The 25,958-nt window shown below is 38.6% G+C and overlaps 1 protein-coding gene and 1 long non-coding RNA gene across 2 annotated transcripts; one reads left to right on the top strand and one right to left on the bottom strand.

The window, feature by feature from the left end:
* Window positions 1-8,864: 8,864 nt before the first annotated feature.
* Window positions 8,865-10,761, bottom strand: LOC139717258 (uncharacterized). Its single transcript, XR_011709952.1, has 3 exons — window positions 10,565-10,761; window positions 9,430-9,532; window positions 8,865-8,945 (listed from the first exon to the last, which is right to left on the bottom strand). It is a non-coding gene; the product is annotated as an uncharacterized lncRNA (long non-coding RNA).
* A 6,180-nt stretch (window positions 10,762-16,941) lies between these two features.
* On the top strand, window positions 16,942-25,330 carry LOC139717234 (monocarboxylate transporter 12-B-like; the record flags this gene model as incomplete). The annotated part of the gene is made up of 3 exons (XM_071628732.1): window positions 16,942-17,134; window positions 21,046-21,189; window positions 24,477-25,330. Coding segments are annotated over exons 1-3 (1,191 nt in total), but the record flags the coding sequence as incomplete, so codon positions are not given.
* Window positions 25,331-25,958: the final 628 nt, after the last annotated feature.

Raw genomic sequence — 25,958 nt, 5'->3', positions numbered from 1 at the left:
GCATAATATGTGACCGTGCACCTCAAAACGAACATAAAGTCGCACACACTGATTTTGCGTGAGGACTGAAAATAAGTGAAATGGGTTAACCTAGCCGAACTTGACTTTTTCATATTTTCTGAAAGAGCGGGTCTTCTTTTACATTACGCTAAAATTTGGTATAATAAAACGGGCAGGAAAGTGTGTTTTCTTTAACAGTTTATCTCGAACATTTTTGGTTGAATAGTGCGATTAGGTGTGTCTTAAGAATCCCTTTTTCATTTCTGACAGACCTTGTCCACACTCTTCACTTTCAACTCTAATAACTTTTGAAATGATAGTGCTACTGCTTTGGAAGTTGGAATTAATTATGGACAGAATGAGTTAATAAGGCATGCTTGATTTCAGTTCAATCTGATAATCCCTTCATTGTTGTTACTCTAGTGGTTTACTTCCTGTTTTTGTCCCATTCACGGCACAGCCAGCACGGTTTGGTAAAGATTAAGCGCTTGAATAGACACTGTACTTCAGAGCCACTTTTCTCAGTTCACACTTTTCCTGAGTTTGTGCTTTCTTTCCAATATTTAGATAGGTTTATAGTAGAGTCCATTTAATTTGAGTTATACATCATTTTAAAGCTTAAAGTCTGCTCTTTCAGAATATGGTCTTAACTAAAAATTCCTATCTGGCGACTTTTTGTTTGTTTTGAGGTGCAGAATCACATATTGTCTGATCGTCTTTTTCGAGTCTTATTTATTGTAATACTGTTATCGTATCCCTTGTGTTACATGTCACCATTATCATCATAATTATTATTAACTTTTCATTTAATATGTAATATTGTTATCGTATCATCATTGAAGTATCATTACTAGTTTCAAGCACCACTGACAATTGCATAAAATCTCTGATCTGCAATGCTATCTATCTGATAGCATCAAAAGATGATAAGGGTCATCGTCTAATTTACTGTAACATTGATAGTCAAACCTAGTTACATCTATGTTGACTGCACTTACTCCATTATTGCTATTGCCTGCTTTTGATTGAATTGCACAAGAAGGCTCTATACTGGTATTTTTTGACCCAATAATCACCATGATATTCATCGTAATATGATTTGTAAGTCACTAAATTGAACGAGAATCCATTTTCACGTGATTTTTTTTTTTTTGTAACAACTTGTAACGCCCGATTTCTGCAGTCGGCTGGTGGTTTCTTATAACAATTGTCATAATGTTATATATTATTATGTGACCGTGCATCACAAAACGAACAAAAAGTCGCAAGCAGTGATTTTGTGTCAGCACTGAAAATTGGTGAATTTGGTCAACCTAACCAATCATATTATCTGAAAGAGCAAATCTTCTTCTATCTATACATTATGTTAAAGTTGGGGATCATAAAACAAACAGAAAGTTATGTTTTCAGCAGTTTTTCTCGAACACTTTTTGGTGGAATAGCGGAATTAGGTGTTTCTCATAGAGCCCTCTATTCATTTCTTGAAAACTCTGTCCATATTCTTCACTTTCAACTAAAATAACTTTAGAAAGAATAAGAATACAGCATTGAAAGTTGGCATTAATCAGTTACAGAATGTGTTAATGAAGCATATTTAATTTCAGTTTAATCTCATAATCCCTTCATTGCTGTTGCTCTGATGGTCAACATCCTGTTTCTTGTTCCACTTATCCCACAGCTAGCATGGCTTGGTAAGGTGTGTGTGTGTGTGTCTGTCTGTGAGTGTCTGTGTGTTGAACGCTCTTTAATCCACCCCATATCAAACCAAGAATTTGTTTACAAATCGGAACAAGAAAGAGAACAATGTTTTTTTGTTTTTTTTAATGATTACCCCTATTAGTTTCTTCGTAACAGTGTTCCATCCACGTCATCGTCTTCCCGTATCCGTTGGTCGCCGAGCACGTGACGTTGACGCACCCATTGGCGAGCGGTGACAGGATTGCTGATGCGCAGCTCGAAGTCGACAGCGTACGGTTGTCGACCGCGATATCGTAAGTGTGGAGATGAGGGAAGGGCTGATCGGAGAGGCCAACATGACAAGTGATGACCAGGGTCACAGTGTCCCCCACTCCTTTGATCTCCCTGGTTCGAATTTCGAGAATATTACTCCGTGGTATTTCAGGATCAACATCTGTAATAGGTTTGAATATGTTTAGATATACGAGAACACACTTAGATATACGTTTTGTACAAACTTGCACATCTAAGTGTATGACATGACACGTATGTACATTAGCGAGTCCATATAAGCAATTAGACATTTTCAGTGGGATAAAAAGTAAATGTATAGAATAGACAAGGCCAAGCTTTAAGTTCGTTTGCATTGTTTTTGTGTTGCTTGTTTCGCGTACGTTCCTTTCTTCTTTTGCGTGCAACAAATTGTTTATCCGGACTGTTTTCACCACATAATAACAGTCAAATTAGCCTTGAACCAAATGAGTCCTAAAAGTCTGTGTGTGTGTGTGTGGGGGGGGGGGGGGTACTAGGAGGTGCTCGATCTGACCTGATGGTCTTGGGCAGTAGCTCTTGCTCTTCATCGTTTCCCCGAAATCATTCAGAGCAGTGCAGACAACATCGATGCACGTCGTAGGTCGCAGGTCAAGGGTCGCAGTTGGAGAAGCTGATATCGATACTAGGTTATCTTCGACGGCGATCTTGTAAGTATGTATCGGCGGGAAGGGTTGGTCGTCTGGATCAATTTGGCATGTAACAATAAGACTGTGCTCTCCGTTTTCGTCCTCGAGTGATTCTACTATCACTGATAATATGTCATTTAGAGGAGGATCTGTGAGGTCAGAGCAAAAAAGGAGCAGAAAATACATAGGCGTATTTAGAAAATGGAGGAACTCTTATTTAAGCACGCCGGAACATTTCTGCCTTTTTGTGTGGGTTGTTGTTGTTGTTATTGTTGTTGTTGTTGTTTGGTTTGGTTTGGTTTGTTTGGTTTTTTTTTTTGAGGGGGGGGGCAAAATTTCGACGGGGGCACATTTATGTAGTAAAAAGATCACTGGGAAGGACTATGATTATAACATACGGCAGTGTACGAGATTATACATTTATGTGACGGTGTGAGATCCTCGGCGAGGGAGCGAAGCGACCAAGCGGGAGAGGGTGTGGGAAGGGGATACCCCCTCCCAGGGTAGGGACTTTTTGTAAAAACAGAGTATGAAGTCGCGTTTATAGAGCATCTTAAATCATAGAAAGTTTGTCTGATGAAATTAGTAAAATCTTACGATTTCAACGGTGAAAAAAAATGACTGGAATCGGATGAAAAATAAGGAAGTTATGACATTTTGAAGTTTTGCTAATTTCTGCAAAACAGTTCTTGTACAGTGGAAATGAATATGCAAATGAGTGAGCTAATCATGACATACCCTCACAATTTTCTATTAATCGTGTACCCAAAAAAAAGACGAAAATTCAATGTTTCTGTCTTTGAAGTCTGAAACATGATATTATTTGTGGTTGAATAACTTCAGAATAGTGATCAGTTAGATATACGAGGATTTGAACCCTGGCATAATTGCGTTTGAATGAAAAAACAGAATGGAAATTCTAACAACTTTATGTACAAATTATATGGTAAATTGTTAGTGAATGACATGCTCATTTTGCCGTTTGCATATTCATATTGACTGTTTCCCCCCCCCCCCCAAATAGCGAAACTTCAAGATGTCATAACTTCTTTATTATTCATCTCATTTCGATCAAAATTATACCATTGAACTCGCAATATTTTACTCTTTTACTCTTTCTTATCAGACTAACTTATATTGCACTGGATTTCCCCTTAACAATATAAATCTCTCTTTCATAATTTTGACAATTTGGTGTTTTCAGCCATACGATTACCTTGTTCAATTAGATTAAAGTATAACGGAAAAACAATTCATCCAGGGATGAACTCACAAAAAGGAATCCCTCCTATAACTGCCTTGTTCTAGGCCAGAGCATTTTTTAAAACCTATTGTTTTCTGCGTGGAATAAATTAGCAAATTACTTTAGAAAAAAAGAATACAAATAAATTCATATTGAACCATGACTAGCTTTACTCATGAAAGAATACATTAAAAAAAGTAATTGTCACAATATACAGAAATATAGGCCCACAAAGAAGATTATATTACCGCGCAGGAGGGTAAAGCGAAGTTTGATGTTTGGGGCCTCATTAGATGTACAGAGAAAAAAAAATAGTTTTGATAAACTATCTATACGCTTGGCTATAACAAAACAAGAAACTGTTTTACAAAACAAATCCAGAATAGACATGTACACAGGTGATGCTAGAAAAAGAAAGGGATGGCGAAATTGGAAGATAATGAGAAAAAGTAAGAGACGAAGTAGTAAAAAGATTCCTCGTTCGCTGCACTTGTTAACACAAAAGGTGCTTTCACCCAGTTGCCTGGTAAAGGCTGGGTGAAGCTGCAGAACCATTCTTGTGCAGGAAAAGGGGTGACAAATATTTTGCGACAACTCTGTGTGCCAAGGCAGAGTTACCAAAGAACCAAAATGCTTCATATCACACACACAAAAAAATACGTTTGGTGAATAGGTAGGTTAGGTCACTGAAGTTTTGGCGAAAGAACATTACGCTTAACGAATTTTTTTTCAAAAAAATCAACTTGGACAAATGCGCGAGACTAGGATGGCAAAGATTTTCATACGTCTGGGCCGGTGTGTCTAACGGATTCTTTTCTTATTATTATTATTATTATTCAATTCAATTCAATTCAATCATAGTTTATTTCCAATCATCGAAAATCAAAAAACATAGTACAAAGTATACATGTGATGAAATATTGTTCAAACGTTTGCATAAGATTCATGTAATATATATACGACAAATTATAGAACAACATATAACATGTACAATATTTAGGAAAACACTGTATAAATACTTCGTGGGCGAGCGGAATATAAATTCGATTATGGAAAATAGTGATCCACTAAAAAGCATAGCTTGTCGGACGTGGATCGCTAGACATATTAATGAGTAAATTATATATTATTCTATAACAATATACATGTAATTATTTTGAGATACACCGGTTGGGAAAAAATATAGAATACCAATGCTAGTGCCCGGACACTGCTCATTATTATTATCATTATTATTATTTATTCGGCAATTCAACATACAATACAAGCGGACATAAAATACAAACAGAAAATCGTATTACATGATATAACAACTGTGGTGATTCCATGTGCATGCCGCTTGTTGCCAGGGGAGGAAAAGGCAAACTTAATCACGGAGGCTCGAGACCTTCCTCCAAGACCAGTGCATGCACCAGGAATCAGCTATATCAATGTAAAATAGTTACAAACATTATCAAATGATACATTATTACACAAAAATGCACTGAATTCAAACACAAATATGACTAAAACTATCACTGAATATGACCGATGCCCCACCGTGACCTGATGGTGTTAGCTCATCCAGCAAAACTGGTGATTTGCTCTCTCTCTCTCTATCTCTCTCTCTCTCTCTCTCTGTCTCTCTCTCTCTTTAATAGTTAAAAGAGTTTTCGGTTATCACTCATACGGTAATAGCGAAAAACATTGGTGACGAGGCTTGTTTGGTATACCTTTCGGGCAGTGCCAGAGCGTCGATATGGTGGAACCAACACCGTTCGTCGCGGAGCATGTGAGGTTGATGCAGTCGTTAGGGCGTGGCGAGAGGATGGCTGAAGTGCGGCTTGATGAGGAGAGAGTGGTATTCCCAGTACCGATGGTGTAGGTGTGGAGGTACGGGAACGGCTGATCGGTGAAGTTCACGTGACACGAGATGACGAGATTCACTACGTTACCTTTTCCTCTCAGCTCCACAGCATCGACGGATAGGATGTTTGGAAGTGGAGCCTGAGTGAGTGTAGGGTTGGACACTGCAATGTCAGGAGTGTGATTACCACCTTTCATTGAGAAGTTAGGGCAAAGGGAGAACAGAAAATAAGCGGTAAATTGCAACGCATGAACCATTGTGCATGGAATACGGTAACTTAACATTACTTCTTCTTGATAAGCATATGAATTCACAGTTGTCCGAGAATTTAAACTTTATTCAATAACACTGAGTCGATATAACTATCTTAATCTTTAAAGTTACCCGTGCGAGGTAATTACAGAATAAAAGCAAAATAGCCTTGTGTCCCACGGGCCACCATAACTGTTTTCTTGTAAATCGAAATAGATTTCTTTGATGTCTTTCGTTGTTGTGAAAACATGATTATATGGGTACCTTTTTTCGGGTACCTGATTTTTTTTGAGGGTTTTCCGTTCACTATTCCATGAAACACGATGGTAGCTGATTGTAAAGAGATTTCGAAGACACATTTTTGTTTGTCTGTTTGCTTTCCTCCGTTTTTGCCAATGATGATTTCTAGACATAGGGCCTACATGAAGCTACGCATATCTGAATTAGGTACATTTTAAGCCCCGAAACACATGACAGTCAATCACAATATACCCGAAAATCAGTCTGAGCAACATTTTAGGCAAATCTAAATACAAGACAAATATTGAGAGGGTTCTCCAATGAAAATAATGAAACACTCACCATCAACTTGAAGTGTTGCTGATCGCAGAAGCCCGTACACATGGCACTGGAGAATATCACCATCATTGACGGAAGTGGGGGTAAAGGTCATTTCACTCGTCATGTCGTAGTAAGTAAACCGGTCAACGTCGTACGTGAACCCGTGGGTGGAGGTCTTGTTCGCGTAGTACGCATCCACGGCACTCTGGTTTCCTAATTGCAATGCATCCCAATGTATTCATGGTATGAACCCAGTGGAAATCCCAGTAAGCAGGATTGAATTGAAATAGACAAGATATTAGAAAGCAATATATTTTCTTTGGATACAATTGAACGAGCTCCTGTGTGTGTGTGTGTGTGTGTGTGTGTGTGTGTGTGTGTGTATTGACTACGCTCTCCTCCCGTAGTACCTCGAAATATTGACATGTCTACACGTTTATGTTGTTCTGTTCATGTACGTGTAAGATTAAAAGGTCATGAGTAATCATAGTTATCACTTATTTGATCACAACATTGTTAATTATTGTTGATCTATTACGTTTCTTATTTGTAAAAGTGAACAAATACAACTTATGCTAATTAAGTCGTGATGACAGCAATAGTAATCTTGTTGTTGTTGTTTTTTTTTTCAGGGGTATACATTAGTGTTGTCATTGCCACTCCTTGAAGACCTGTCTATTACGCTGCACTCCGTAATCAAACAAAGGCGGGTACAAATCTTACCGCTGGACGAAAATTTAGTATTAACACAGTTTTTCGAACAGAATATGCGCATGGAAGCAAAGTCTGCAAAGTACACATACTCTTAAACATTGACGCAGTAAAGTTTTCTGCTTTACCAAAGGTTTCCTTTTAATATTATGTAAGCCTACAATAATGCAAAAAGAAATGGTGATAATACACAGTGTTCCAGGGAGTAAACCTTTGTGAATTCAAATCGAAGGGAAAACAAAGAACGTCATTTCTTTTTTTCTAAATCAGACTGAACTTACGTTCCCCTTCGCATCGCACCCCGACATCGTTTCCATGGCCGCACGATGAAGACACCCAGCGAGACGGGAAGCAACCCCACGGCCAGTGGTAGCACTCCAGAAGGGATTTCTCGTTTCCAGTCGGGCAATAAGTCCAATAATCAATCCAGATGGGGCCAGAACCCTGCCCGAAGTGGGCATCAGGATGCACCGATGTAGCCGATGAGTAACCCAGCTGTTTGCACACAACATTTGCTTCACTCATGTCCCACTTGTTATCACACACTGTGCCCCACCGCCCGTCACAGAATATCTCAACTCGGCCTTCATTATCGCTCGCACCTCCGACAAGTCGCACTGATAAAAAAGAATGAAATAAAGCATAACAAAACACACAGAAAATGCGCAGAGTGACACGGGACATCGTGATATATTTCGCAAATGAACCAAAAGAATTTTAGAACAGTAAGTAGGCCTATTTTCTTTTATTTTCGCTGGTTTTATTGTTTGTTTGTTTGTTTTGAGGAAGAGGGCAATTTACCTTTACCTGAATTTCTTGTTGAAGGGAAAATATTAGTAGTGAAAAAAGATCGGATGTTGAAATAAAGAGTTATTGTCGGAGATGTTTCTTATTGATAAAACAACGGAATGTCAGAAAGGCGAGAAAGAGATAACTTAAAGGAGGAAAATTAATTGAAGTATATCAATATTGGTGACGTTCGAGTAATATAGATACATTGGAGAATATAAATATATAACATTGATCCCTAAAAAGGGAATCAGGACCTGTCACTCGTTTTTTCTTTTCCACCATTTTTTTTTTTGCTCATCACTTTATAGATAAGGTGATCCAACATTTTTCAAAAATGTTCAAATTCTGAAGATTTGAGAAAATTATAGTTTTTTTTTTCCTCTTCATCAGCATAGAGAGAAAACGACAGAGTTATGAACTTTAAATCTTTTGTCTCCGAATATTTTTATGTCCACAAGAATTCGGCGCAGTCGTGTATTGCATATGATTGATCTGATCAATGAACTTTTTTGGTCTCTCTCTCCCTCTCCCTCTCTCTCTCTCTCTCTCCCTCTCTCTCTTCTCTCTCTCTCTCTCTCTCTTTCTCTTCTTGTCTCCCTATAATTCTCCTCACCCTCCCCTCCTTCTTTGATTCAAGATTAAACTGGATATACTTAACTATGCATAAAATACGATCGACGTGGCCTGCAATGATTGGGGCGACTCCAAATTACTGGCATTTAATACTCACCAATCTTGCCATCACACGGCCTCGAACAATCGCTGCCTCGAAACTGGTAGAGATGCGGCGTTAGGCAGACCGCTATGGGATTGGTAAATTCTGCCTCTTTTCATATCAACAGGTTATTTAGCGTTTGATCTCTCCTGTCGATGTCCAAATCGATCCCTATCCTAACGATTTAAACTAAAAGAATCAATCGATGTGAAACCAGTACGTGTTGTAGTGAGGCATTTTGGATTTGGTTATGAATTTACAGAAAAGAACATAAATGAATATCTCCAATTGATATTTTCTTAATAAAAAAACGGTTTATTATTGTGTGATTTCCGTCCCGGAGAAATGTAGTAAACAGTTCGATTACCGTACGTGCCAACGTCTTTCATATTATTTTTAGCATCGCTGAGGATTTTATTTGATCGAATCTCATTTATCTGAGCAAAGGCTTAAGTTACCTTAAGTAATATTATAAGCATTGATGCGTTAACAAATCAAGAAATTACATCATGAAAAATCGGTAATTTACAAATTATGTGGCTTTAGAAGTGTATTTAAGAATGTAAAATATATTTCATTTTAAGTATTCAGATACCGCATTATCTTAATTAACGCATATTTCAAATTTGCATGCGCGAAAGGGATACGCGTTTCAAAATAGTGTGTTTCTTACCTGTCAAAGACATATTGATTGAAATCAATATTGGTGAAGATTTCCCATTCCCTCTGAGCAGCAGCTTGATCAGACATAATGGCATTGCTCATATTATGTTCCTCTGTAGTGAAATTAAGGTAGCCAACACATCGTATTCATATTTTTTTTTCTTTGCAACAAATTTTAGGTAAATCTGGAATAAGATATGTTTAGATATAACGCCAGACAATGGGAAGAAATAGCAACACTTTTTGGAGTGGTATTTTCTGCACTACATCAACATGCGAGCAAAATCTTTCTACAAAATCTTTCATTAAAAGAATTTACTTCGGTCTTATTACCTCGAAGTATTTCAGGAAGCTAAATTCCGGGATCCAATAATGTCAACATTATCCCTATAACACAGTCCTAGATAACCCACTGTTGATGGAAACGATTCAGTCACTCGTCGCTGTCTCTACCTAGATTCATTAGCTCACTAAAAACACGGCGTAATGCAGCGGTAATCGCCGATAAAGAGTCAATCAAAGATATATTTGGACAGATAAACATATGTACTCTCCATTCAAATACCCTCTAGTGTAACGTAATAATAATTTCATTGGTTTGGACAGAAAAGTTACTTGGCTAGACAATTTCTGGTTTTCACTCATTTCCGTCTCGGGGTTATTCCTTGTCAATTTGAGCAAAACTGACCACAACACAGGCAATCGTCGAATGTTCTTGTTAAAGAAACTACTTCTTAAAGGTAAAGAGTTGACAAAAGAGATGTAGTTACAGAATTCAAGGCAAGCGCGATATTTTTGACTGCCAGAGCTAGGTAAAAACGTCTTAATAAAAAAGTCATTTTTAATTACCAAAAAAGTCTCTAAAACTCCAAATATTAGGCCCAAAAGAAGTAGGACAAGGTAGCAGGAAGAGAACAGTAGAAAAATAACAGACAAGTTTAAAGATCTCAGAGAGAAAGGATCAATTTCGTCACTTTTATAGGTCCATTGCCTTTAGATACTGGGTTCTTCTTGTGTATGATTTCACAACGAATTGATCATGCAAACTGAATAGAGCGAAATGTACAAGCGTTTCTGTGGCATTGAAAATAACTTTATTACAAGCAGGCTGAGTGAAAAAGAGTAATAGAGGAATATTCACTTACCAGGTTGCTGTGCTATCGTCAGTAGAAGATCTAGACGATAGATTTTTTAATTTCCCAAATGTCATCGTTCATTCTATATAGATAGGGTGTCCGTTATGAAGCCAGCGGATTTCTGCCAAAAGCAGTCACACTCTGGAGAGATCAGAAACGCAAGAATATCCAGCATTTGTCATTTCCAAGAGACTTACTCTCCATATATTTTTACTTAGGTCGTTTAATGAATATGCCCTGCGAGTGTTATGCAAAGCACTTTTGCAGGATCTTGAAAGATAGAGTGTTAGGAAAAAGATTAGAGAGTGATGTACAATGTCTAGGGCAGAGTTCGTTTCCGTCCCATGCCAGGGTACAATGTTATCATCCGGAAGAGGTTGGAACCTTGGGAGTGTATGGATCATATCCGGTTTGTTGCCTCCCCCCCCCCCCCTCTTCAGTCAACTTAATACCTCCCAAATAGTGTGTATTCTCACTATTTGAAGATTGAACAACCGACGAACCTGTGATAATAATTTTATGTGTGTGATTGTGCATCATTCTAAGTTGCATCACTTAATGTCGGGAATCTATTGCATGGCCTCTACAATGTGGAGGAAATCAAATAAACATTCAAGGGAAAGTAATTTGTGTGTGTGTGTGTGTGTGTGTGTGTGTGTGTGCATTGTAATCAATTCTTTTCTCCGATTACAAGAAGCATACATCGTGCAATAATTCATAGAAAAGGCTATGGTAGCACTGCAAGACTTTGTATTATTGTGGCATTGCATGATTCTCTCGATTGAAGGTGACATTTTGATCATAATGCAAATTCGCAGCATTACTTTTAATGTCTCATAGCATTGGCAGTATAATAGTACTATACTTGCGATCCCTCTTCCCACCTCACTGTCTTTATTTTTCTGCCAAATTTGCCACACTTGTCCTCTAAAAAGTATGTTATTAAAAAAAGTTTGAAAAAGTCTTTTTTAATATCAGTATTCATAGGGAGGGGGAGAAGGATAGGGCGATTCCAACTACATGTATTACAATTGAATCGGGATGCATTCTAATGTATTGCATTTCAGTGTCATCATAGAGATAGCGTGTCCCTTCTTCAAGTGATGTCACTAACCGGAAAGACATAGCGAATGTCTTGGTACAGTTCCAAGAATAGACTGGGGCGCAAGTAGGCAGAAAATGGTAGCAAAAATGTGACATTCATTCTTGAATATCTCCAGTATTCAAAGATGACCACTGAATTTGCCTTGCCTGACGGAATATGCTCATGTTAGTCAAAATACATACGTATATTTGACATCTTTAGAGAGTCTGTTTAATTTATTCTCAACCTCTCTAGGATATACATGTACTGATACAGTCGATTCACAGAGCTATTTGTTTGCACGCCATCTGTAATCTTAACGCCATTCAGATACCAGACAACATCGTCAGAACCCAGGACATCCCGTGCAGTACAGACAGCTGTTACTTCCTGGTTTGGTGATAGAAGACTTGGCACGTCTAGTGACAAAGTAGCTCCGCCTGCGTGAATGAAATCAAACAGAAATGTGAAATACAGAAAGCAGAGAAATCTCTTCTTTATACATGTTTACACATCTTCTTTCTTTCTTGAAAGGCAACTCATATTGTAGAAAGTGTTAAAATACTGATCTTCTTTAAAGTTTGTTGACCTTCTTGTCTCCATATCATATTCCTACGTAACACAATGCACTTTAAATATTAATTTTGTCTGTACGAGTAGATACAATAAGAGCCAGATGTAACCCGAGATGATTCTTTTTCTTGTAAAGAACTATTAAATTATCTAGCATACATTTAGTTGCAGAATGAATTTACAGGAATAAATGAAGAATTTGTTTTCTGTTTCAAACAATAGAATAAAAACGAGACAAAAAACAACAATAATACAGCATGATGTCAGGTCTGCTTACCCGAATAGCTAATGGCGAAGGAGAAAAGCCCAGCGAGGAATAAAATCCGTTGACCAGGCATCACGTCAAGCATCAGTCAAATCCTGAGAGTAGAAATTAAGAAAAGAGTTAATGAACAATTGCTTGTCTACAGGAGTGACAATTTTTACGACAATCTATAAGACGCCTTCAGTTTCTCTAAAAGGAACTCTTAGAGCCTTCCATTTATTGTGAGAACGATTCTACTCGTCATTTTGTATCAATTCGTTAGAATATTGTGAGCATCATCTTAAATCTATTGCATTGATATCACCTTCAAGTACTTCAAGGTAGGTTCTGTTGACAACAATGCCTGACTGAAAAGGATATATCCCTCTAAAACAGCTACTGAAGGCTTTCGCACCGAGGCCTATTTGCATCTGTAGAGGGGCACGGATTTTTTCTAAAGTCGCAAACGCCTTTGTGAATATGTATGCGCGCAGACGGTCATTCGTTCGTTTGAAGACCGATAAATCCGCGTTTGGGTTTTCTAGCAAAACATTCGTTTTCAACTGACCAAAACAAACTGTCAAGCTTGACCGATGAATTTATATCAGGATATGATGCACAGAAGGAACTGCACTGTTTAATCCCCGTCGTATCTTACAGACAACTATATTTCTTAGGAACGCGGAATGATAATCAGCCATTATGATTTGCATTTCAGTCACTCCGCCACACCTACCTGATAGAGATAGGACCATTGTGTAAGTCCTTGTCAACATAAGTGTCCTAAGTATCAACAGTTGTACATCCTGGTTTCAGGTCATTATGATGTGTGTATCCAGTTTCATAACCTGCTATTGTAGGAGGGTTGATTACAATTTCTCCACACTCCTGAGGGATCTGATTTTTCAGTATATGACATCTTAAAGCTCATAGTTCTCATAGTATTAGAGATTTTGTTTGTAAAAGATAATTGATTATGCTATGTAAATCTTATCTGCAACAACATTCATTCACTTGAGAAGTTGGAAAACATCCTACCTGGTGATCTGTTTTATGTTCTGTTTGACGCATCATCCTGCGTCTAATCATTTATATATATATATGCCTTTATTAGTGTACGTATTGGTGTGGCGTGTTCTTATAATACGAGTGTTTTATACATCGTGATTTGTTGGTAGTCGTGTACGCGAGACTTTATGATATCATGTTGTTCTTCTATGGTTGGCAGAGCATTCTGATATCGACGTTAATTTGCACATCGCAAGTCCAATAACATCATAAAATGGAGACGTTTTTTCTTCCTGTTTATATAGGAAACAGTTATGTGTGACTCTTGGCATTGTAAGCGGACTCGCAGGGAAGGATCTGACTATACTTCCTCAAATGAAACCTAATTGATATGAAAGATGAGACTTTTTCCATTCGAAACCACACATTAAGGTACATCTCACACATCCAAGTCAAAGAGGGGATTTATACGTGAAATAAAGGCGTTTAAATGCATACACACACAGATATCCATATGGTATATACACTATAATGTGTATATTATATGAGAAGTTCCTTTCCAAAAGGTACTAAATCCACATTTGAAGGGAAGGAGAAAACTTTTTTTTTTATTTCACATGCTTTTAAGTGTTTGAAATGATTTTATGTCCATGAAAATTTGTCTTAGAAAAATCTATAGTTTTTAAGAATTAATATTTCTGGGATTCTGTGAATTTAGCACTTTTGGAAGAAATCCTTTTGCATGGTGCTGTTCAAGACGTAAATTTTGTTTTTGTTATCGATTTTTGTCACTTTCTCAGCTGTATCTCTCCAAAGGATAGAAATGAAAAAAATTCACAGATTATAATCAAGTAATATCCTTTAGTGAAAGCAGACAAGCCTCTCCCTTCCCTTTCTCCTTTCAACTATCCTATCTCTATGCAAGTCATCCCTCCCTCCTATTCTCCTTCCGATGTACATTATAATATTATGTTATGCTACGGGGGCTGCACGCAAATCAAGCTACGCTTATGCTGTAGCCCCTCTGTATTATTCATTGTAGTATGTTTTGTTGTACTTTTGCTGTACATTGTACACAGGCAATGAACAAGAAAATACTTATATATATTATCATATTTATGTTTGTACATGAATGTGTATATGTACAATGATGATACAGAAACCAATAAATCAAATCAAATCAAATCAAATCAAATCAAATCAAATCAAATCAAATCAAATCAAATATGTGGGTCGTCTGGGAGGCTACACGGGCAAAGAAAGCTTGCCAGCCTGGCCTCACTCTAGAGTCAAAGCGCTGTCAAACATACTGCATACAAACGGGTTTCTGATCGGATTATGCTGGATTTGCCACCTTTGGGAACAAAACTCCTTTTCCATTGCCTGATTTCTCCACTTTCGCACAATCATTTCATTACATGTACTTTGAAAATGTTACTGTGTGGGACTGTGTGGGACTAAAAATGAACGCATTTCTATCAAGAAATATAATTTGATGAAAACTGTTCATAAACACACATGCTATATAAAACCCTGCACCACAAAATCAGCAAAAAGTCGTTAGACATGGATTTTTTAGTTAAGAGCAGACTTTAGGCTTTAAAAGGATGTATAACTCAATTCAAATAGACTCTCCTAACCTATCCTAATATAGGAAAGAATTCCAGCACACACTCTAGAAAGTGTAAACTGAGAAAAGAGGCTTTTTAGGCCTGAAGTACAGGGTCTATTAAGCACTTAATCTTTACCAAGCCGTGCTAGCTGTGCAATGAATGGAATAAAAAACATGATGTTAACGACCAGACTAACAAAAATGAAGGGATTATCAGATTAAGCTGAAATTGAATATGCTTCATTAACACATTTTCTCCATGATCAATGTCGACTTTCAAAGCAGTAGCGTGATTCTTTCCAAGGTTGTTGGATTTGAAAGTGTAGAGTATGGACTTTTTTTTTTACCATAGCGGCCTGGGTTTTTACGAAATGAAAAGAAGACTCTATGAGAAACACCTAATCACACTATTCTACAAAACAAACATACTAAACCCTACTCCAAACACAATTTCCTGTTCGTTTTATGATCCCAAATTTTAGTATAATGAGGAAGAAGACTTGTTCTTTCAGTAAATTTGGGTTGACCCATTTTACCTATTTTCAGTCCTTAAAAAAAAAAAAAATTAGTGCGTGCTACTTTTTGTTGGGTTTGTGATGCACGGTCATATATTAAGAGAAAGAGAGAGAGAAAGAAAGAAAGAGAGAAAGAAAGAAAGAAGAAAGAAAGAAAGAAAGAAAGAAAGGAAGAGAGTTAGGGAGAGAAGAGATTGATTTGAGTAACAGTCAGACATTCATCGGGCGATCGAGCATTTTTGTTATAGGGGCAAAACGCTTGATTGAGCTCCCCAAGACTTCTCCAAATTTCCGCAACATACAAATTCAAGATCAAAACTGAAAAAAATACTATAATCGACCTTATCCATGCCCCACCTGTATCTCTGTGTATTGTTTAATGACTTTTCTGTTCCTGTGTATCATGTCATGTGTAGTTAAATGTCTGAACCAAAGCGCCGCGTGCGTCTGTGCGCTATACAAGTAGTCGTCACCATTATTATAATAAATGGTTGAGGTAGGGATTCATGTTTTGAACATTCCTAAGTGAGATAATGAAAAGCCTCTTATAAAATATGAAAGAGCATGTAATTTAAAGAAGGCTTCAACGTTTATTTGATGAAAATAAGTTTTCAAATGGCTGAGATATCCAAAAAACTTCTTATAATATAAGGCGACATACCCCAACTTTATTAGTATCTCTTTGTTTCACTTTGTTTTTGGATATCTCAGCCATTTCAAAACCGATTTTCATCGAATAAACTTTTGATACCCCTTAGAACTGCATGCTCTTTGACATCTCATAGAGAGGTTTCTGAATATCTCACAAAATTTTAAAAGCTAAATCTCCATCTCGACAAGAACTGTACACACCCTTTGATACTATCACTATCATATTGAGGTAAGCATCAAAACAGCACACATTGGGCATCAGCCATGGACATAATGGGACATTCCGAGAAATCAGTTTAGCGTGAAGTTATACAAAATGCAAGGTTTTTGTCAGTCAACATAATGCAGTAGGTTGCATTGGTATTTCATGAGCTGTCATGGGTACAGCTGCTAATTCATCGTCGTTTTCTAGTTGCTGAAGCGTACTGCGTTGTATGTTGTTGTTGTTGCTGTTGTTGTGTCTTTACTCGATGAAGTTCGATTAGCTATCAAAAAGTACCCAGGATAGTTTGCTCAGTGTCTCCCGCAAGCTTTTCGTTTCGAATCTCACGATTTCACGATCCAGGAGAGTTACTTGAGCATTGCTTTTGTAGCACGCCTTTCACTGACTACAATTCGTTTTTACACGCTACTTGACGTATTATTGGAATTTGGACCTCGTCAGATATTTCCCGGTAAAACGTCCGAAGAATCACTGTGATGAGGCTGACGTCGTACGAAGATATCCTTGCCATCAAGTATGTGCTGGCGCTATTTTTGCAAACTTGTTTCGCGAACGGAGTTTTGAAATGCCTCGGAATCTGCCTACCAGACATTAGTGTTACTCTGGAACTGACCGCTATGGACACGGGGATCATGTTCGGACTCTACAGGGCTGCACTTTCCTGTCCAGGTTGGAATGAAAAGTTTCAATAAAAAAGAACATTTATACATCAAAGGTTTGGTTTTGATAACATACCACGGTTTTGATCATGAACTAAAATGTGTCGAGACCATATGAATTCATTATGTGCAGTCTTTTATTTGGGAACAACTTATGTTTTATTCTCATTTTGATAAAGAGTTTGTTGTTGACATCAAACAACGCTGTTCCTTGTTTATAACAACTTGTCAGTCTGTCATATTAACACGAAAACATACGGATCCTTTACATCATCACCTACTACACTTTCGAATTAACTACCCCTATTAGGAGAATGTCTGCCCTTGATTCGTTTAACCCTTTTCCTACTGGAACCCGCTAGCCACTGTACTAAGTCTATGGGGATTTCAAGGTTCAGTATGGAACGGGTTAAAAAGGGCTCTAAGAGCCTTCCTCTTAAGACATTATTGATTCCATTTTTTTTTAGTTCATACAGAGTTAATTATGATAATTATGCACTGTATAACTGCGCATTTATATCAGTAATAATGGTAACAATACTAATGAAGAATTTTAAAGCGCCATATTTATGGCAAAGTGACACTCCTGGCGCAGAAAGGTAAGACCTCTACTTACATTCTTTCATTTGCAAAAACCCGTGATTGAAAAAAAAATATGAATAAATCATTACGTACATTTTCATAATAGGTGCTTTTAAAAAAAAGATCCAAACTTAAATGTAATGATCTTGATAACTCCTTAGTACATCAAAAGAAACTAAAATTGACACGGTTGAAAGCTGTTAAAAGGGACGATTTGTTGGAGTTGGATGGAATATGATCTCATGAATCGGTTTTTATGAAACTCATATTCTGATGTAGGCTGAAGTTCATCAATGTGTCTGTAGCTGTGTCCGTATACATATCTTATCATTGTCTCTCAAAAGGACTAACTCAAGACTAATTGAAAAAAAAAAATGCTAATCATGCAAAGTGAATGTCGGTGATGATAATGACTATAATCATAATCATTATAAACTAAGGTTATACATGGCAAAAGATACATGAAATTATGTGTATGTATGTTTGTGTATGTGTTTTTTTTTCTTCACATAATTATCTTCACGGGATAGATCATCTGAGAACTTTTTACATCGATGTAACGTTGAACTGTCGTAAATCCCAGCACACGGTTTTACGACCATTTAAAACTGTGAAATAATTGAATAATGAGAAATACAAGAAATACAAATATTGTTGGGACTGTCGGATTAACAGCCAGAGAACATAGACGCAATATATTGTTAGCGCTAGAATATACCAGGAGATTCGACAACAACGTGAGCACACGCACGTCACATAGGGGCCTGCACAGCACACAAATACACTTAACACAGCCTAGTGTCTGATATATGCACAGGGTACATCAGTATACTATTCACGTTCTATGGCTGAACACACTGGCATAGGCAAAATATAATGTGCTATAAACACAATATCTCAAACGTTTATGGGAGATGGTTGAATACAATATAAAGCAGTTCTTGAACCTTTAACGTGAATAATACAGCACTACTATACGCCAAGTTTGAATCCAATGCTGAACGGTTGATCAGGGGGGCGTTTCATCAACGAGTTCGTCGGGGGTTTTCACCGACGAATTTGCTATCAGCCAATCAGACGCAAGGATTTACACTGACAACTGTTAAAAGCTAATGAAATCCTTGGTCTGATTGGCTGACAGCAAATTCGTCGGTGAAAACTCCGACGAACTCGTTGATGAAACGCCCCCCAGGTTTGCATAGAAATGGAAGTGGATTTCGGCAACGTCTCCCTTGTCCAACTCCCACCAACGGCCCATCACTGAGCTTTGTTATCGTTTCGACGAGAATATAATACAACGCGTTTCTATTTTTTTTTTTCAATCTCCTAGAGAATCGGATTCAGCAGGTATGAGGTATCGGTCCCGATGTGAAATATTGCATCTTTGACGCGTAGGATATTTTGCAAGCATCCTCTTGATATTACTAAGGCGCGGTCAGACTGGTAAAAGATCGCGAAGTTTAAGATCGCGAAGTCTTCCCGATCTTTTGTCGTGCGGCCACACTGGCAAAACTTCGAGATCTTAAAGATCGCGATCTTAAACTTCTCGATCTTTTGCCAGCCTGACCGCGCCTAAAGACATCTTTAGCTTTCCTGAAACAGCTCTGACCTGGACAGCTTGATGTATAGGTGTAATTCACCGCTGAGTCTCTAAAAAAGACTGGCCATTTAATTGATCAAGTCGTTAATAGATTGTGGACTTACCTACGATGTGTGTAGTGAGAATGGAGCTTCTGCTTTATTAGCCTCATGCTTTACATGGTTTTATATAATCGTTTTAAACAAAGAAAGAAGAGAGTCACTGGTGTCTTAACATTAGTACAGTACGAGGAGTGCGATGTTGTTGGCAATGTAATTGTTATATTGAGTGACACATTGAGTGGATAGTATACTGAAGGTTGGGGGAGGGTGGTCAGAGTGACCGCATATTATGTGTTCCCTATAAAATTTCCGGTAAAATGTAAGTAATTGCAGAATAAGGGAATTGTACAGTAAACAGGGGTGCCATTTTTTCACTCTGATTTTGTTGTTGTTGGTTTTTTGAGATTTTTTTTTCTTTCGCCCATCCCACTCTTTCTTTCTCTCTTTCTCTTTCGACGCATGAGTAATTTTGAAAAGGGCTACAGCCCCTGATATGTAGAAAACCATAGCAAAATTCGACGACGTTACCACGAACGAAATGACACAATAGGCTGGCGCCCGTGGTAAACCTCATCTTGAGTAAATCGAGTTTAAAGTTGTAAGTATTTTGGAATGCGAATTTGAGTACGGTAATTGAGCAATTATTCGTTGAAACGCATATTTTTTGAATCCACAGAACCTATCCAGTTACATAATCATAATCAATGTTGCCACGCTCTGATTTAAAATCAGTGTGTCTGTTTGTGAAAACTGAAAAGTCGTACTTCCGCCCGGGCAGCTACCGCAAAGTGGTACACATAAACCAGTTTCAATGTCTCAGATGTTTTCGCCTGAAGAATTGCCAACACATATTGTATCAAAATTAGCTAAAATGAGCTATCGTTTCAAGTCACTTTCAGTGATTGAAAAACTTTAAGAGTTATTTACTTGGTCGTCTAGCCTTACTAGAGTGACGTTCATAATTTCTAGGCTTTATAATAATACTTTTGCACTCACACATACACCAACACGCACACAAACACACAGGCGCACGCACACTCACACACACAATGATTTGTGTTTAGGCCAACAGAATAATATTTTTGAGGATATTGCAGCTGCACTTTCTTCCTTTTTGCATAATCATCATACTAGCTTTAGTGTGTGTGTGTGTGTGTGTGTGTGTGCGTGTGTGCGTGCACGCATGATTGTCCAGGTGCCTTTGCATGCGTGCAGTGAGTGTCTCTGTGTGTGAGTGATGGAGTTTGACTTCTTTACTGTGGATCTACCCCCACAAGCGTCTGCTTCTCTGGGGATGTTCCCCTTCACATTACAATAATTATCTAATATGAATGCTACGTACTCTGGACTGACTTAGATCCATTCTGCATTATGAAAACTTATTCAAAGTCTATTTTCTGATTTTTCGAATATTTGCAGCTATGCACTGATCTATATAGATTTATGTTACACAAATAAATCGTGAGAGTGGAAACTTAATAAATGAAATGATAGCAATGTTTGTTGCATACGTGAGTAACTACAAAATTCCACAATATTCTACTTTAGGATCTGATTTTGGTAATGCCTATCTTATAGATCGCGTTTGATTGATTTCACTCCAATTATGAACGTCACCTTGACCATGATGTCGAATTTATGAATTGAGGAATTAAGGGTGAACACTTTAACAATTCTGAATCGATCCCCACAATACAGGTCCAGTCGTCGCTTATCTGTACCACTACAACATCAGTCGAAGGGTTCTTGTGGTTTGTGGAGCAGTTTTCGCGTCGATCGGCATTATTTTCTCCTCTCTGTCAGCAAGTAGCTCCTTTTTCATTGCCTCTGTAACTTTGTCAGGTAAGAAACGGCAGATAACTTTATAAAAGTTAACATTATGGAGCAAGATGTGTTCGTTGTCACATCCAACATTCATCTCTAAAGCTAGGGATTATAATGAAATCTGTTGGTTTAAACGAATTTGTTTGTTTAGTCAAAAGGTCGGTATTTGTATCTCTTTCCACACATCGCGATGGTATTTAAAGGTTTTGCTGACTTTCAAATTGCTGACATTATCGCACGAACAGGTATAATCTGTGACTGTTCTTGATTATTAATTACTGTAATTCCTGCGATGCCCTGCAAAAATAACCTTAGCTTTCATTTTACGTAAAACTTCTTTAAGTACGCTCATTTCCTGGATAAAGGCATATATCACATGGGCGTCACCAGGGGGGGGGGGGGGTGCGCTGGGTGCGAACGCACCCCCCTTCAGAACCTAAAAACAAAAACAAAAACAAAAAAAAAACCGCTCCAGTCTGCGAGCGACGTCAACGCCGGACGCTAGATAATTGTTCTTTTCTTTAATTTTTCTTCTTATTTTCAATAAACAATAATAATAAACAATCGCACCCCGGCTCTGGCAGCACTGATACTGTATACATACATCACGTGTTTACTATCTATCGCCCGTACTGTATACGTAAGGTATATTTCATTCATTGTGCAACGGATTATCAATTCAGAAAATACAAAAGCTCCGTCGCATGGAAGGGAGATAACCCGCCCACACCCTCCCCCGTTATAGGTCTCCAATCAGTGGCGTAACTGGGGGGGGGGGGGGGGGGGGGCACGTACCCCCTCCCCCCAATCCGCTGGTTAAAAACAAATCAAAATGGTAATTCAAGGGTTGGTAAACTGCTTTTGAAAGGTGAGCAAGATATTTTTTTTTTTGCTCTAAGATTTCTCTTAACCATAATTAAAGAGGCAACGCATAGTGTGAAACACTGTTCAAAAAGCCCGTAGCCGAATAACTTTGTTACACTTTGTTATATCAAAACTAGATCACTGAGTGTTGCTGTGTACATACTGTAGTCTATATAAAATGCCTTGCATTGCCAATAATAAGACTTGACCTGGGCTATTTCCCAACTTTTCCATGTATAAAACACACACACACACACACAAAACACAAACAACTAGGGGATGCTCTAAAGTGCAGATTTTGGACATCCTTCCCCCGCTTGGTCACTTCGACGCCCCCTCGCTGGTCATACCTCCCCCAATCATGAACATAAACCGACATCTTTGACTACCAGTGGCGCACCGCCCCCCCCCCCCCCCCCCGCTTAATTTCCAAAGCGAAAAAACATAGCTACAAACGGCAGTTTTGGGACTGTGAAATGTCAAAATTTTCATGCTCGCTCGCTCCGCTCGCTCGTATTTTAACGCTTTGCCATTCTCCTGATGTTGCTGCCAGTATTCAATAATGCCAGCAGTTGCGCCCGGTGCGCCACCCCTCCTTGATTTCCAAAGCGAAAAGGAATAGCTATAAAAGGCAGTTTTTAGACTGTAAAATGTCAAGATTTTCAAGCTCGCTCACTCGCATTTTAATCAATTCAATTCAACTCAAACTTTATTTCATTTTTCGAAAAGAACATAAACATTTCACTTTCTTTGGTAACATAGAATAAGGTTGCATAATGAAAACAAAGTAAATTGAAAAAAACACACATAATTGCGGAACCTTGGGTAACAAAAACGTAAGGAAAATTGATTGACTGAAGTGATACAGACGATATAATCGTTATGCCATTCTCCTGATGTTGCTGCCAGTAATTGCCAGCAGTTGTGCCCGGTGCGCCACCCCCCCCCCCCCCCTTGATTTCGAAAACGAAAAAATATAGCTACGAACGGTAGTTTTTTGACTGTGTCAAAATTTTCAAGCTCACTCGTTCTGCTCGCTCGCATTTAATTTCATGCCATTCTCCTGATGTTACTGCCAGTAATTGCCAGCAGTTGCGCCTTGTGCGCCCCCTTAATTTCCAAAGCGAAGAAATATAGCTACAAACGGAAGTTTTTTAGACTGTAAAATGTCCAATTTTTCAAGGTCGCTCGCTCCGCTCGCGCGCATTTGAATCTTTATCCCATTCTCCTGATGTTGTTGCCAGTAATTGCCAGCAATTGCGCCCGGTGCGCCCTGCTTAATTTCCAAAGCGAAAAAATATAGCTACAAACGGTAATTTTTTTAATGGAAAATGTCAACATTTTCAAGCTCGCTCGCATTTAATCGCTTTGCCATTCTCCTGATGTTACTGCCAGTAATTGCAAACAGTTGCGCCCGGTGCGCACCCCCCCCCCCTTAAAATTTCAAAGCGAAAAAATGTATCTGAAAACGGCATTTTTTAAACTGTTAAATGCCAAAAATTTCGAGCTCGCTCGCTTCGGTCGCTCACATTTAATCGTTGTGCCATTCTCCTGACGTTGCTGCCAGTAATTACGAGCAATTGCGTCCGGTGCGCCACCCCCCCCCCTCCTTTAATCTCCAAAGCGAAAAGATAGAGCTAAAAACGGCAGTTTTGGGACTATAAAATGTCAAAATTTTCAATCTCGCTCGCTCCGCTTGCTCGCATTTAATCGTTATGCCATTATGCTCATGTTGCTGCTAGTAATTGTAAGCAGTTGCGCCCGATGCGCCCCCCTTCATTTCCAAAGCGAAGAAATATAGCTACAAACCGCAGTTTGGGATTGTAAAATATCAAAATTTTCAAGCTCGCTCGCTCCGCTCGCTCGCATTTAATTGTTATGCAATTCTCCTTTTTTTTTCTTTTTACAAAAAGTCCCTCCGTGGGAGGGGTATCCCCCTCCTACACCCTCTCCCGCTCGGTTGCTTCGCTCCCTCGCCGAGGATCTCACACCGTCACATAATGGACCACCGTAATAGTCCTTCAGAGTATTTCTATTTTCACTATGCTCTGTAAACGCGACTTTTACACTCTTGTTTTTACAAAATGTTCCTACCGTGGGAGGGGGTATCCGCACTGAAGGAGAGGAATGGATCATCGCCGAGGATCTCACACCGTCACATATTGTACCCCCGTATAGTCCTTCATAGCGAAAGATTCGTGTATGTATACAATCACATGTATCATATGTACAATATTATGTATAGAGTATGTGTAAATGTACATGATGACACAGGAGCCAATAAATCAATAAAAAAAAAATCTCACAGTTTACATTTACTGTCAAAACGCACCCCCTTGAAAAAAAGCTGGTGACGCCCCTGTATCAATGATTCTTGCATGACGAAGGTGTGAAAACAAGGTGAACTGTTCTAAAAAATTCCCTTCAACCATTGTTTTCAGGACTTGGAAGTGGCATCATTTCGACGGTTGTTATCATCGGACTGAGCAACGCACAACCAAGTCGTTTCAGCACGAACTATGGCATGGGAAAATCTGGCTATGCCGTCGGCATGGTGGTGATTCCTCTATTGGCCGATTTCCTGCTGAAAGTCTACGGATGGAGGGGTGCACTAGGCATTGTAGGTGCCCTTATAGGGAATATCCTGCCGTTAGTCCTTTCACTGGACGTTGACCTTAAGCCGGAAGAGGAGAAAGGTAACGGATACAGCCGTTGCCCTTCGCAGGATCAAGGGGCCGAGACTGCACGGGAACGTACGTCCTCTGGAGAGTCAGCTAAGTCCAGCAACCCATCCAGCTCTAGTGCTTTAAAAGCATCTTTTGGGGGCACTAAAGTCAAAGACGCTAGTGATATTAAGAAGTATTCATTTACGTCGCATATCTTCGGGCTTTGGCAAAAGACCTTATTTTATCAAGATCCATGTCAAAATGTCGTGATGCTATGTTCGTGTGTGTTCTCAATGATAAGCGGGTGTTGGTATGCCTTCCTTATTCCAAGGGCCATGGATCGAGGGATCTCATCTTCAAACGCATTATATCTAGCCTTCTCAGCGGCCCTCGCCTCGTTCTTGGGCCGAGCGTTCAGCGGGCCTGCCTCCAAACATATTTCACCAGTCGACATTTTCCTGGCCATGACAGTTGTGTGCATCGTGTCTCTACTTCTCGATCTACTCGTATTCAGTTACCTCGTGATGTTATTTTCAGCATTCTTCACCTCTCTGTCCATATCAATGAACGCCAATCTGATGACCGTCGTAAGCAGAGCACGTTCTCCGCTCTCTCACTTCCCATTGCTACTTGCTATATCAAACATCGCAGAGGTCATTGGCTACTTCCTTGGACCGTGCTTCGTTGGTAAGTTGACACTGAATTGATTTCTGTTAAAATGAAGTCTATGTTTTCTCTATGTTTTTTATGTATTGTACCATGTGACCCACCCCCCCCCCAAAAAAAAAAAAAATAAAGATTTTCTGCAACGATGACCTTAAAAGTAGTGAATCAATCAAACTGCAATTTCAGAGTATAAAACTATAACTTATTAACTACATTCTGCAGTAAACCCCATTCAATCTGCTTCTGTTGTCACAGAGAAATAGGTATCTTTTTAAAGCATGTCAGAAGTCTGCTCCCTCGAAGTTTTGTAAGGAGACGGCTTATCCATTGTGTTCACATCTTACAAATACCAAGCTGTTCATTGTGTCCATTGACAAAAAAAAAAAAAATTTCTTGAAAAAGTTACTGATTGTTTCTCTTCATTTTCAATTAAAGAAGATTAATGAATTACATAAAAAAACGATGCAGATTTCTGAGTTTTGCAAAAGTTAGTAACATGTGAAAGTTAATAATTACAAAAAGACATGCCAAGAACATCCAAGTGATAAACTTGAGAGAAATGGACTCATGACATGCATTACAAAGATCCAC

Source organism: Diadema antillarum, unplaced genomic scaffold (assembly GCF_040938485.1).
Source record: "Diadema antillarum isolate AM-2024a unplaced genomic scaffold, OU_Dant_1.0 scf00000073, whole genome shotgun sequence".
NCBI classification, from domain to species: domain Eukaryota; kingdom Metazoa; phylum Echinodermata; class Echinoidea; order Diadematoida; family Diadematidae; genus Diadema; species Diadema antillarum.
The sequence above is the reverse complement of the archived record's forward strand: the minus strand, read 5'-3'. Positions and strand labels throughout refer to the sequence as shown.